The sequence below is a fragment of the Fusarium falciforme genome, chromosome 3, assembly GCF_026873545.1.
Source record: "Fusarium falciforme chromosome 3, complete sequence".
Lineage (NCBI taxonomy): Eukaryota > Fungi > Ascomycota > Sordariomycetes > Hypocreales > Nectriaceae > Fusarium > Fusarium falciforme.
Window position 1 is genome coordinate 4,763,371 of NC_070546.1, and position 15,409 is coordinate 4,778,779.

A 15,409-nucleotide genomic window follows, 5' to 3' on the forward strand; every position below is an offset into this window, starting at 1 on the left:
AATAAAGAAAGGATTTAACTTCTTAATTTATTAAGGAAATACTATTAATAAGAAATAATATAAAAGTATTTAATTATACCTTAGAAAAGACTATAGACTTATAGATAAGGTCTTATAAAAATATATTAAATATATCTAATATAAAGGCCTTAATAAGGCTTACTTAAAAACCTAATAACTAGATTATAACTATAGTAATAATAGGGCTATAAAATAAAGTTATTAGAAATAGATTAATAACTAAGTAAATAATTATAATTATAAAGCCTATATAAATAATAAATATAAATTTAATTATTTTAATTATATAATATTAAAAAACTAAATAACCTATTTAATATAGGGCAATAAATAAATAAATAAAAATAGAAATTACCCTAAAAGGCTTTCTATTTTATAAATAAAATATATAAGTAATATTACTTAGAACTAAAAGTATAAGTTAAGGAAAAATAATTAAATACTTTAGTAAATAATAGAGCTAAGTAGAATTACTTTAACTTAATAATAATAAATAGGCTTAAGCTACTATTATTATAGCCTAGGAAACCTCCTAGCTATATAACTAAAAGGGACCTATATTATTATACTAATTAAGAATAGATTAAAATAAATCACGCCCTATAGTTTATAATCCCTTCTAATCTAATAAGTAAAATTATAATAGCTTAGGCCTTATAGGCTATAATCTATTATAATCTACCTTATTATATAAAATATATAAAATATACTTATTATATTTTCTTATATAATAATTACCTTAGTTATTAATATAACTTAATTATACTTAATACCTTAAGTATATTATTAAATATAACTTATATCCCTTATTACTTAGATTATACTTAGCACTCTTTGCTAATATAAACCTAATATAATTAGTTTATCCCTTAAGAAATATATAATTATTATATATTAATAGCTCTTATTTAATAATATATTATATACTCTAAGTAATACTATTATTATAATACTTAATATTAAATCCCCTTTTACCTCTTATAATAAATTACTTATTACCCTTTAATAAAAATAACTTATAATTAAGTTAAAAAAACCTAATATCTTAATAAATATAAATAATAAGAAATATATTATCTTAGCCTTATATAAAAATAAAATCTAAAAACTTAAAAATAAATATAATTACTTAATTACTTAATATAATAACCTCTTAAATAATATATATAATAATACTAAGATTACTTAAAAATAACTAATAAATATAGAGATATTTATAAATAATATATAAAAATATTTTTATTAAGCTATAAAATAATAATAATAATAATACTAATAAATAATTAATAAATAATAAAACTAAATTAATTAATTTATTATACTCTAAGCTTAATAAAATAATTTAATATAATAATAGGTTTATAATCTTAATAACTTAATATTTAAATATAATATTATTAATATTATTTATAAAGATATTAATAAGATTATTAAGTCTAAGGACTTAGAGCTATTTAATAAATAAGTTATTTATATTAAGATATTTCTTATATCCCTTAGGGCATATTAATAATATTTCCCTACTAAGATAGCTAATATAAAAAATAAGGTCTTATATATTAATAAATACCTTATAAGTAATATACTTACTTAGTTTAAGCCTAAGCTATATAATTTTCTTAGAAATAAACTTATTAAAGAAATATAACTCTTTTTTATTAAATATAAAAACTTTAAGGATATAATTAAATAAAATTTTAAAATTATTAATAAAAAATAATAAGCTATATAAAAACTTAAGAACTTATAATAAATAAAGGCTATTTTAACTTATATAGCTAAGTTTATATAAATTACTTTATTTCTTAACTAGGGAATAAGCACTTTTTAAATTATATTTTATAAAAGACTTAAAAATAAAATTAAAAATAAACTCTATAAAATAAAAAAACCTAATAACCTTTAGGATTATATTAATATAGCTATTAAGATTAATAATTAATAATTTAAATAATATATAAAAAAATCTAATAAGGAATAAATCTAAGGTAATAAAAATAATACTAATTAGTTTTAAAAAAAAAAATAAGCTAAGAGTAATATATTTTATAAAACTTATATAAGACCTATAAAACTTAGAGTAGCCTAAAAAGATAATAAAGATATTAAGTATTATTATTATTATAAAAAGGGCTATAAGGCTAATAAATATTAAAAGAAATAATAAAATATTAAGAAAAAATATTATTAATTAAAGCTATAATAGAACCTCCTAAAAGGTAAAAAGCACCTAAATATAACTAACTAAGATAATAACCCCTAGATAGCTATTTATATTACTAAGATATTAGAAATAATATAAAAAGAATATAATAAAATAAGACTTTAACTTAAAGAAATTACTATGCCCTACTAAGCTATTTACCTAATAGAGGAATAAGCTATTAATAACTATATAATTAGTAATATTATAAAGAAATAACTCTATAAACTAATTAAGCCCTTAAAGGTCTATTAATTATACCTTATTAACCTAGATATATAAAACCCTTTATTAGAACTAAATAATAAAAAAGAAAACCTTATAAATAAATAATAAATAATTATTATTATTTAGCTAAATAGATATTATAAATCTATTAATTATAATTAATATTTTATAAGAGTATAAATATAATAAAAATAAGATATAATATAAATTTATAAATAATAGCATAATTAATATATAGCACTCTAAAGAGATAACTATAAGATATTAATCTATAAAGGGACTAATAAATATTATTAGCTTAGTATAGCTACCTAATATATTTAATTAGCTAGAAAATAATAAAATATAAATAATATAAAGAATATCTATATATAGGTATACTATAAGGAAATAGTATTAAACCTAAAATAGCCTAAACCTTATTATAACCTATAGGATAACCTATATATAATATCTATATACTTATAATATAAAGAAATCTCTTAGGTATTATATAAAGATTATTACTATAATATATATATTATAAATAAATAATAAAATAATTATTTTCTAATTTAACTACCTTAACTTAATATTAAACCTTACTTAGCCTATAAAGCCTTTTAATATAAGGTAAAGAAATAATATAAAAGACTTAATATTATTATATTATACTTTTACCCCTTAAAAGAAAAAGCTATTAGCCTAAAGTAATAAATTACTATTACTATATAATAAACTATAATAAAATAAGGGGAAATACTAAATAAGAGCTATCTTAATATAAAAATAACCCTTTACTATAAAGAAATATACTTATAATATAAATAATAAGTATTAGCTATATATAACTAATTAAAATATATAATAAAGAAAGGATTTAATTTCCTAACTTATTAAAAAAATACTATTAATAAGAAATAATATAAAGATATTTAACTATACCTTAGAAAAGACTATAAACCTATAAATAAAGTCCTATAAGAATATACTAAATATATCTAATATAGAGGCCTTAATAAGGCTTATTTAGAAACCTAATAACTAGATTATAACTATAGCGATAATAAAGCTATAAAATAAAGTTATTAGAAATAAATTAATAGCTAAGTAGATAATTATAATTATAAAGCCTATATAAATAATAAATATAAGTTTAATTATTTTAATTATATAATATTAAAAAACTAAATAGCTTATTTAATATAAGGTAATAAATAAATAAATAAAGATAAAAATTACCTTAAAAGGCCCTTTACTCTATAAATAAAATATATAAGTAATATTACTTAAAACTAAAAATATAAATTAAGGGAGAATAATTAAATACTTTAATAAATAATAGAGCTAAATAAAACTACTTTAACCTAATAATAATAAATAAGCTTAAGTTATTATAAAAATATAAATAAATACCTTACTTAATTATTAACCTAAAAGGAACCCCTTTTAATTATAATAATAATATTATTAATAATAAGATTAATTACCTTAAAGTTTTTATTAAAAAGAAAAACTAAGAGATATTATTTAATATTATATTAAATAAGTAATATAATCTTATACTTAAGTACCTATAGTTATGCTAATTTAACTTATATTTTAATTAAAAAATTAACTAGGTATTTTTTTTTAATAATAAGATACCCTTTATATTAAATAATAATTTAAATATAAGATTTTAAACTTTTATTAGAGATATTAAAGAAATTAGGTAAAGGTAAATATAAAATATTTCTTTACTTAAAAGGATATAATATAAATATTATAATAAATAGAAATAATAAAACTAATAAATAATTATATATATTATATAATAATTCTATAAATTAAAAAAAAACCTTAAGTAAGCTAAGAAGATATTAAAAAAAAATAACTTAAAAATATTTTATTATAATACTATATTTATAAAAAACTCTTTATAAAAAAACTTAAAATAAATCTATTTAAATATATATATTATAACCTTAAAATTAAGTTTATTAATAAAAAATAACCTAGCTTTAATAAACTTTATTTACTTAATAAAATATAATTATTAATATTAAAGGAATATATTAAAGATATATTATAAAAAAGATATATTAAAAAAAGTAAGTTATTTATTAAATACCTTATTATATTTATCTTAAAAAAAAATAAAAAACTCTAACTCTATATTAATTTTAAAATACTTAATATTATTATAATTAGAGATTATATATTATTATCTCTTATTAATAAGTTAAAAAATTAACTTTTTAAAATAAAATACTTTATAATACTTAACCTTAAAAAAGCCTATAATCTTATCTAGATTAAAAAAAAATATAAATAAAAAACTACTTTTTATATTAAGTATAAACTATTTAAATACCTAATTATACCTTTTAGACTTATTAATATACCTATTATATTTTAATAAATAATTAATAATATACTATAAGAATATTTAGATATATTTATTATATATTACTTAGATAATATTTTTATTTTCTTTAAAATAAAAAGAAAATATATAAAATATATCTATAAGGTATTATAAATATTATAAGATACTAAGTTATTAATAAAACCTAAAAAAAATAAATTTTATATCTTAAAAATAAAATTTCTTAGATATATTATTTTATATAATAAAATATATATAAACCCTAAGAAGGTCTTAATAATTAAGGATTAAAAAAAATTAATAAATATTAAAGAAATATAAGCCTTTTTTAGTTTTATTAATTATTATTATAAATTCTTTTAATAATTTAAAAAGATTATTATATTATTAATTAACCTTATAAAAAAAAATAAAATATTTATATTTAGGAATAAAATAAAAAAAGCTTTTAATATAATTAAGAAATTTATCCTAAGTAAATTAATACTTAGGATATTTAACTTATCTTAATAAATTAAACTTAAAATAAATACCTTAAACTTTATATTAAGTACTTAAATTAAATAATAAAATAATAAAAGACTTTTATACCTTATTATATTTTATTCTTATAAGTTATATAAAATAAAACTTAATTACCTTATTTATAATAAAAAATTCCTCGTAATAATTAATACCTTTAAGGAATTTTAATATTATCTCCTTAAAAGTAAATATTAAATTAAAATATATATAAATTATAAAAATATTACTTATTTTATAAAAATTTAAAAACTTAATAAATAATAATTATAATATATTAAATATTTTTTAAAATTTAATTATATTATTATTTATATTAAAGAAATAAAAAATAATAAAATAAATATTATTAATTAATAACCTAACTTAGATATTAAAAAAATTAAAATAAAAAAATAATTCTTATAGTTTATATAAAAAAAATACTTAAAATAATAAATAATTACTTATATTAAGTAATAAATATTATTATATTACTTAATAAATAAATAAAAAAATAAAATTATTATTAATAATACCCCTAGAGAACTTAGGAGACTTATAATTAAATAAGTAGACTAAATAAAAAGCTAATAAGGGATAATTATATATTAGAAATATATTTTTATACCTTAGAAATATATAAAAGAATTTATTAAATATTATTATTAAATAATAAAATATAATAAAAAACTTAATAATAAAAACTTCTAAGAAATAATATATTAATACTTTTATTAAGAAAACCTTAATATAAGACCTAAAAGCTACCTTAATTATAAAATATATTATAATAATATATAGCTAGGAGATAAGGACTTATTAAAATTATATAAATATAACTAAGTTATAAAAATATTTTATATTATTATTAAAAGTATTTATATAATAAAATAAAAAAATTAACTCTTAAAATAAATCTAAGAATATAATATATAACTCTTAAATAATAAGAAAACTAATAAATAATAAGTCTTAGATAAATTATACTATAAACTTATATATAAAATATATAATTACTTATTATATAGATATTAAGGAATTAATAAAACCCTAGAGTAAATTAAAATAATATTTATATTCCTTAATATAAAGAAAATAATTATAATAATTATTAAATAATATAACCTCTATATAAAAACTAAGGCATAATATTATAAACTTTATAAAAAACTATAATTATTCTTAGTTATATAATAACTATAAGACTTAATTACTATAAACTTTATTATTAAATTACCCTTATTAAAAAAATTAGCTATAAGAAACTTTTATAATAATATTTTTATTATTATAAATAGACTTATAAAATTTTCTTATTTTATACCTTATAGAGAATTAATAATAGCTAAAGAATTTACTTATCTTTTTTATTTCTATATTACTAAGATATATAATATATTACTTAAGATTATTATAGATTAAAGATTATTATTTACTTTAAAATTCTAATAAAGCCTTATAAAATACTTAGGGATTAACTATAAGCTTTTTATTATATATTATAAAAAAATAAATAAATAAATTAAATATATAAATTAAAAACTAAAATAATACCTTGAATATTATATTAATTATAAATAAACTAATTAAATTAAAAAGCTATAAGCTATATAATTAGCTTATAATATAATAATAAATAAAAATATAAAAATTATATTAATTTATATTAATTTTAGGTTTATATTAAATACTTATTAATAAATAAGAGATATAGCTATTAATCTTAAAGTAATTTTTATTAATAATTAATTAAAAAACCTATATAAAGAAATATAAATAAAACTTAAATTTATTAAAAATAAAATAATAAAATATATTAATAAGAAAAAAATTAAGAGATTAATCTTCTTAAAGAGAAATATAATTTACCTTATAAAAAAAAATATTAAAATAAAATAATAAAATAAAAAACTTAATTATAAGTATATTAAACCTTATAAAATTAAGTAAAAAATCTTAAAATATAATTATAAATTAAACTTATTACCTAAGGTTAAGTTTTATTTAATTTTTTATATTTTATTACTTAAATTAATAAAAAAAACTATTTAAATTAAAATTAATAATAAATTAAAGATAAAAGTTAATAGGCTAAAAAAATATATTATAAAAGCTATTTTTAATATAAATAAAATTAATAATAAAATAATATATTTTATTAAATAAAAAAACTACCTTAATCCTAAAAATATATAAAAACCCCTAAAATACCTTATTAATATATAATACCTTCTAAAGGATTTCTATTAATAATATTAAAAGGGGAAATAAACTTAAGGCTAATAGCACTTTAGTTAATAATATCTATAGCACCTATAGACTACGCGGTGATTATAGCCTCTAACTTTGCCTTCTTAATTACTTCTAATTTATCTAAGGAGCAAAGTCCCTAGATAATTATCTTAATACCCTTAATATATAATTAGTATTTTTAATAATAAAGCTAGGTTAAATAAGCTAAAACTTTATTTATTTTTACTTAAGCCTCTTATATTTCTTACTATAAATATAAAAAATCCTTTTTAATATATTTTTCTTTAAAATCTAAATAATTAGACTCTTAATAGATATAATTTACTTAGAAAATTATTAATAATAAAAACCCTATAAATAAAAATATATAAATAGGTATTAAAGATATTTATTAATATATTATATAAAAGGTTATAATAAATATATTTTTTATAATAATCTAACTTCTTAGGTAAAGCTATATAATAAAGGCTATAAAAATAATAAAATAAATAAGATATAATCTTAAATCTAAAATAATTAATAATATTACTTAATTTAATAATAACTAATTATTTCTTAAAAAAGGTAAAATAATTAAATATATTAATAAAAGATTTTTATAGATTAAAGATTAATATATATATATAAAATAACTAAGGTTATAGATATAGCCTTAAGGATAAGACTAATAGAGGGGAGATATTATATTATAGCTTAAAAAACCTCTTAGCTATATAACTAAAAGGGACTTATATTATTATATTAATTAGGAATAGATTAAAATAGATTATGCCCTATAGTCTATAATCCCCTTTAATCTAGTAAGTAAGATTATAATAGCTTAAGCCCTATAGGCTATAATCTATTATAATCTACCTTACTATATAAAATATATAAAATATATTTATTATATTTTCTTATATAATAGCTACCTTAGCTATAAATATAACTTAGTTATACTTAATACCTTAAGTATATTACTAAATATAACTTATACCCCCTATTACTTAGACTATGCCTAGCACTCTCTGCTAATATAAACCCAGCATAACCGGTTTATCCCTTAGGAAATATACAATCGTTATAGTTTTATAGAGGCATATATAATTATAGTTAGTGCTATAACAAGGCTAAAAAAAATAAACAATAATTATTTTAATAAAATATTAAAAATACAAATATAATAAATTCTTAAATTTAAGAAACTCTTAAGAAAATAAACCTTAATAAAAATTACTTTTATTATTAAAGTATAATTAAGATACTATTAAAAAAAGAGCTTATATTAAAGTATAAATATTATATTAAAAGAGAAAATAATAAGAAATATGTTTTATATAATAAAATTAAAATATCTCTTTAGGGTTATAAGTAATTTATATAAAAAATTATATTATATAAAATAAATATTAATAGCTTTATTTATATTTTTATAAGTAAGTAACTTATTTTATTAATTACTACTTAGCACTTATTTTAACTATTAATAATATATTATATTTTAGCGCTAATTTTATTAGAATTTTTCAAAGTAATTTTTACTTTATTAATTTATTTTTCTCTTTAAGACTTTTATGCCATTGACTCTTCTGTCTGACCTTGGCGCCTGCGGGGACGGCTATACATTGAGCGTGGTCAATTAGTAGAAAGACTTCATTTCCTTAGCGCCTGACTAACTCTGTAACAGCACCCAGTCCCTGAAACACCTACCCGCACCCACCCTCAAGAGCACTCGACAGCACCCAGTCCCTGAGGCCCCGTGCCAGGCAATACTGAACCAAAGCCATGCAATCCAGAGGCCCCAGAGGCACCTGAACACAAGCAATCGTCCAAGGCCAAGCGCCCCCCTCTGAAACGCATCTAACTATCCCAGGAGAAATTGTTTCGGTAGGTGGTATGCAATTTCAATTTACCCTATAACTCATGTACGAGGGAGCCTGGAAGACTTGAGAGACCCAGAGGAAAACGATAATACCATAGAGACATTCTAAGAAGTTCATAAACAGGGGAGAGAGAAAAAACGCACATAAATGAGTGTCCACTTTCTGTCCCTTCATGGTCCCGGTTCTCGTCTAGACGATGCCACCATGTCCGTCAGAGTACCTCAAACCACCCAATCCGAATTGTCTCTTGCAAGCCTTCCAGGCTTCGATGATAGCAACATAGAGAACAACACTGCCAAAAACGACACCCCATTCCCATGTAAGACCGAGATGCTTGAAGACTTCCGTGTTAAGCCCAGGGATATACACAAGAGGGAAAGTCATAGCGAATCCTGCGATGACGGACCAAAATAGCAACTTGTTGTGATACACCGTCTTGAAGACAGAAAACGGGCCGGGCCACCGGTCATCCATGTCGAAGAGACTTCGGTGGAAGTGTTTTACTTCCCAGGACTTGACCAAGAGAAGGAAACTGAAGGTGGAAAAGGTAGTCGCTCTCGATCGGAACACCAGGCCACAGTCCCCTCCGGCAGTCTCATTGCAGCCATGGGGAAGGTCGTGGAAACCCTGGTCAGAGGTGTAGGCGACAACCATAAAGGACATCAAGCAGGTGAATCCCATTCCAGTTCCGTAGACAAGTTGGTCTCGAATCAAGTCTGGCGTGAAAATACCGATGCGCAGATCTCGTGGAGGGCGCTGGAGAATATCCGGCTGTGCTTCTTCAAGGCCAAGACCGAGAGCCAGTGGGGAAGACGTTACAAGGTTGGCCCAGAGAATTTCAAGGGGAGATAGTGGAAAGATAGATTGCCCAGATGTATCCTTGAAAGCCAAGCCAACTAAAAGGAGAATGATTTGTGCAAGGTTGGATGTCAGAAGATGAAGAAGAAACTAATTCGCGCTTAGCACGTTCTGTAACAAAATGCAGTGGGGAAAAGTGAGCATACCTTTTGGATGTTATCAGAGAGACGTCGGCCTTCCCGGATAGCAGTGATGATAGAGGCGAAGTTGTCATCAGTAAGAACCATATCAGAAGCTTCCTTAGCTACATCACTGCCTCGGCCGCCCATGGCAATACCAACATCGGCCTGCTTTAGTGCAGGCGAGTCATTCGCGCCATCGCCGGTCATGATGCAGAACGCGCCTCGACGGTGCAGGGCCTCAATCATACGGACCTTAGTGAAGGGGCTGCACCGGGCGAGGACGATCGGCAGGCTCTCCATGGCGTCGACTTCCTCATCCGAGAGGTTGGCGAAATCTGAGGCCGCCATGACGAGGCTGGGGTGTAATGGAGCATTACTGGGCAAGAGACCAATTTCAACCGCTATCGAGGTGGCCGTCTTGATGTGGTCACCGGTCACCATATGCACCTTGATTCCGGCGCCGTGACAGGCCGCAATAGCACCGGCAGTCTCTCGGCGGGGTGGGTCGTATAAGCCGGCAAGGCCAAGGAAATGAAGATCCTTTTCAACCTTGGAACGATCTTCGACATCGTCAGGGTTATCATCCATGGACTTGGTTGCAACGCATATGACTCGCAGACCATGATCAGCCAAGTCCTCTGCCTTGGTGAGAATCTGCTGTTTGAACTCCTCACTCTCCTTCAACAAAGGCAGCAGCATCTCCACGGCACCTTTGGCATAGACCTTGCGTGACCCGTAGACGACGCTCATACGCTTGGTCGACGAGTCAAACGGGTGCTCGACAGTTAGCTCATCCGAAGCGTCCCGGTTCCAGCCGTAGCGCAGAGCGAACACTTTGAGCGCAATCTCAGTGGGCTCGCCGATAGCTTTCCACTCAGCGCTGCTGGCTGTGGTAATGCTGCTTGAGTCCATTCTTATCTCGTGCTTCTCGTCGGTGACGGTAGCATTGTTGCAAAGTGCCAAGGCGGACAGAAAGGTGTCGAAGCAGCTGCCATGGAGTGGTCCAGACCAAGACACTGATCCGCTCGATGGGTCGTGGGGGTCACCAACACCCACAACGGAGCCCTCCAAGCTTTCACGGAGCCACACTTTCCGGGTAATCATGCAACCCTGGGTGAGGGTACCGGTCTTATCTGAGCAGATGTTCGTGACGCCGCCCACTGCCTCGAGAGAAGGCATCTGCCGAATAATAACGTTGCCTCGAACCATCTCTTTGGTCGCGACCGCGATAGTAAGAGTGAGAACTGCGAGGAGGGACTCCGGGATAACGGCAACACCGACGCAGATGCCGTAGAGCAGGACCTCGTCATCAATCTTCCAAAGGCTAGCTGAGAAGACAATAATAGCAAGGAGGATCGCAAACGCGAAGAGAAGCAAAGCGAACTTGCTCAGAGTGACCTGCAAAGGCGTTCCCTTCAAGCCGATGATTCTGCGAATGGTGTCCCAAGCTTTGATGAAAACTTGAGTGACAGGAGAAGTGCCGGAATCCTGCTTCTTGCGGAGAAGCTGGGCGATCTGACCGAATTCTGTCCTCATGCCGGTAGCGATGATGATACCTAAACCTCGGCCGCGGGTGACAGCGCTGCCGGAGTAGGCCAGGTTGATCCGGTCGCCAATGGGTATCTCGGCATTAGTGAAGACATTCTCGGATCTTTTATTCACGGCGAGTGATTCTCCAGTGAGAAGCGCTTCATCTATGGCGAGATTAACGCTTTGAACCAAACGGAGATCCGCGGGAACAATGTCTCCCGTTGCAAGGACAACAAGATCGCCGACGACGAGCGTTTCCGCCTTAACGACATCGCTTGTGCCACTGCGAATAACTTTGCATTCAGCCGTAGATAGAGCATAAAGCGATTGGATTGTCTGTTCCGCGCGGTAGTCTTGGATTAAACTAGAAGGATCAGTTCTGATGACTATGGGACACTGTGGAAAACCTACCCGACAACAACGTTGAGGAAGATGACAGCCACGACAACGCCTCCCTCGATGTAGTCTTGAATAGCGAAAGACAAGGCAGCAACAGCGACTAGCACGGCAGTCAAGGCGTTGGCAACCTGGGCGAGGAAAATCTCGTAGATGGTTGGGCCCCTAGCGCCCATGAGAGAATTCGGGCCATCACGGGTCAACCGTGCGGCAGCCTCTTCGCAGCTCAGCCCATGGTCGATATGGGTAGTGAGGATCTCAGCGACTTTCTGGCCAGATATTGTGTGAGAATATTGAAGCTTCTCTACGGCGCCATTTGATGGTTCCGCTATAGGAGGTGGATCGTCTTGGCCTGCAATGACGGACGAGTCCGAGGAGGCGCTGGCGTGGTTTGCACCATTCGGATTTGAGGTTCGGATCTCTCCCATCGAATGGTTACAGAGGTCAAGGACAGGGACGTCAAGAGAAGGCGTTGCAGATGAATGGGAGTGTGATTCAGAATCCAGACAATGTCGACTGGCTTGGAAGCAATCGATCGAGCACTAGGTGAGAATGATGAAAGTAGAAGCCCTGTATTATTAGGCAGATAAGTTCTAACCAAGAACAAGAGGGTTAGACAAGACGCGAGATAGAAGGCCGGTTCCTGTGCAGAAAGCCAGCTCTTTATGGCGATGACTTCGGGTGAATTGGGTACTGGGGGAAGCCCGGAAGAAACCACAAGAAACACGATCGTTTGCACTGCCTCAAACCCCCACCTCCGATCCCCCTCACTTACATCCATCACGAGACTGTTGCAAGTACGTTCGAGCAAATGCTGTCGTCATGCACAGTCGGGTGGCATCTTGGCAGCCAGCTTTGGATTCGACGTGGGTCATTGCTGTGCAACTTCAGAGAATGCGGGGTAACCATTGGCGATGCCAAGCAGTACGATATCTTCCAATAACATCGATTTTCGTCCTTGGCATCGCTGTGGAAATTCCAGCACAGTGTCTGTTATTATTTGCCTCACATGTTCAATCTTTGTCCAGGGTCGTGTTCAAGCCTTTCCTCCACACCACCGCTTGCCTCTAGGCCAAGGCTTCGGTGTCGATCAACAGTCTCCGCAGTCTCTTGACCACACTGTGTCTTGGACAATGGGAATATCAGGGCGTCGAATACTCATCCCATACGCCCCTTGATAATATCGCAAACCTCAACGTAGATTCACGGACTGTCTCTTGGGCAGCCGCATGCACCTCTATCAAGGATGCGTGGCAGATAGAAACGAGTGGGCAACAAGCACGTATGCCCAGGCTTCCTTTAAAGGTACTCGGTTGTCTTACAAGCCCCCTTCCCCTCTCGGCGAGCATTTCCAGACGTCCCTCCCTCCATCATGGCCACCATGTGACCTCAAAAACGAGCCACAACGTTTAAGCTTATTTTAGAGCCGCAGATCATCCCACTCGCCAAGCCAAGTTTCGACTGAGACGAACCTAAGGCTACAAGCATCGGAAGAGGAGCGAGAGATCACGTTGTAAATAACATTAATACTGAGGGCCAATAGAAGTCGCAATCTTTTTCAATCGCTTTTCTCGCTGCGGCGCTGCTCTTCCTCCCGCCTCTTCTTCTCAAGGCAGTGGACGCACTGCGACTTGTCTGCTGTTATTGTAGCCGTGATCGGGTCCACCCAACTATGTATCTATCGTACGCGGTTATCTCATCAAGGGCCGGACTTTAATAATAACAAAGAGTATAATATTAATACTTCATAGTATTATACCTTACTGCTAATACTGTGGCTTCATTTTAGCCTTTCCCTTAAATATCTTAGATGTGTTATTAATAGCAGTAGAAGACTTATACTTAGCTGCATCATGAAAGGTTAGATAAGCTCTCAAAGGGCATAAAGCTGCCTGCTCTAGCCCCCCGTACGATAATCCTTCTTTTCGTGGCTGAGGAGGAATACGGAGAGGAAAGATAGGTTAGGCAGCTGGAGTACAACATCTCGGTGGTTTGCCAAACTTTCGCTGATTGGCCGCGCAACAACTTTGAACACAATACAGAGGGCTTATGCAATGGCATCGTGTCTGGCACTGAGATAAACAAGGAAGCAGGCCAAATCTTGTCCCGTCAAGGCCAACAAGATGGTGGAAATGATCAGTCCATCTTTTGCGGTGCGTTGCCGAGTTTCAGCCCAATCGCAAAACAAGAGTCTGCCGTTTGTTTGCAACGAGTCCGTTTGTATACATATTGACCTCGGTAGCGTGCGTCGCGGCATCAAGGTCATCGGGGGGCCTGAAACCCATAACAGAGGAACGGGCGACATCGACCGGGAAGGGCTGGCATGTTTGCCATGTCGAGTAGATGTACTCGTATCAATTCGATTCCGAGATGTTGAGGGCTTGTTGACAAAGTTGTGCATTATGCTTGGGCTGAAGACGTGGAAGAAGTTGGTTGATAACGACCCTCTTTTATCGATCTGACCGGGAGGGACCCCTTGGGCCCCAACCCCTCCCTACAGGGGTACTGAAGAGGCAGGCTGCATACTGTCTTAAAGGATAGAAAGCTAAGAAGGCCGAATCATCCAATCCACTGCATCCATTCAAGGAAAATGAGGCAAAGTGAGCCATGTGCGGAGATGATCCCGAGGCCCGATGTTAGTAATCCCTGAATCGGACTTCGGTAGTCGGGGTGAATCATGGGCGCAAAAACAAGGTCATTGCAAATCATCGCCCTTTCCAGTAAAGCACGGCACCAGAGGCCTGTCTGCAGCTTGATACGTAGTACAGAATATCGGAGTTCAGAGGAGGGGCCGTGTCCCGGAGACTGGTCTCAGCACCGAGGATTGGACTCTTGATGGATGGAAACACGGTAGTCGGACAAAACTCTAATGTAACGGTACATAGGGCTGGCGGCGCATCGAGACGGTGGAGTGAATTGTCTCATTCGGCCTGTGACTCACTTCGGGGACCATCAAGGTCCTCTGTACAAACTGCCCAGGCTAGCCCCCTGCTTCACGACAGGACATGTCTTATCAAGGAAATATAAATATCTCGCTGGCTAGCTTCTGTAGCATTCCAGTGTACATCCTTCCAACGCA

The 15,409-nt window shown here is 29.4% G+C and overlaps 1 protein-coding gene across 1 annotated transcript; it reads right to left on the reverse strand.

Annotated features, from left to right (window-relative positions):
- Positions 1–9,613: 9,613 nt before the first annotated feature.
- NCS54_00470700 (Potassium/sodium efflux P-type ATPase, fungal-type) lies at positions 9,614–12,758 on the reverse strand (the record flags this gene model as incomplete). The annotated part of the gene is made up of 3 exons (XM_053150235.1): positions 9,614–10,372; positions 10,429–12,298; positions 12,346–12,758. The coding sequence occupies 3 exons, from the start codon at positions 12,756–12,758 to the stop codon at positions 9,614–9,616; spliced, it is 3,042 nt and encodes a 1,013-aa protein (XP_053006210.1).
- Positions 12,759–15,409: the final 2,651 nt, after the last annotated feature.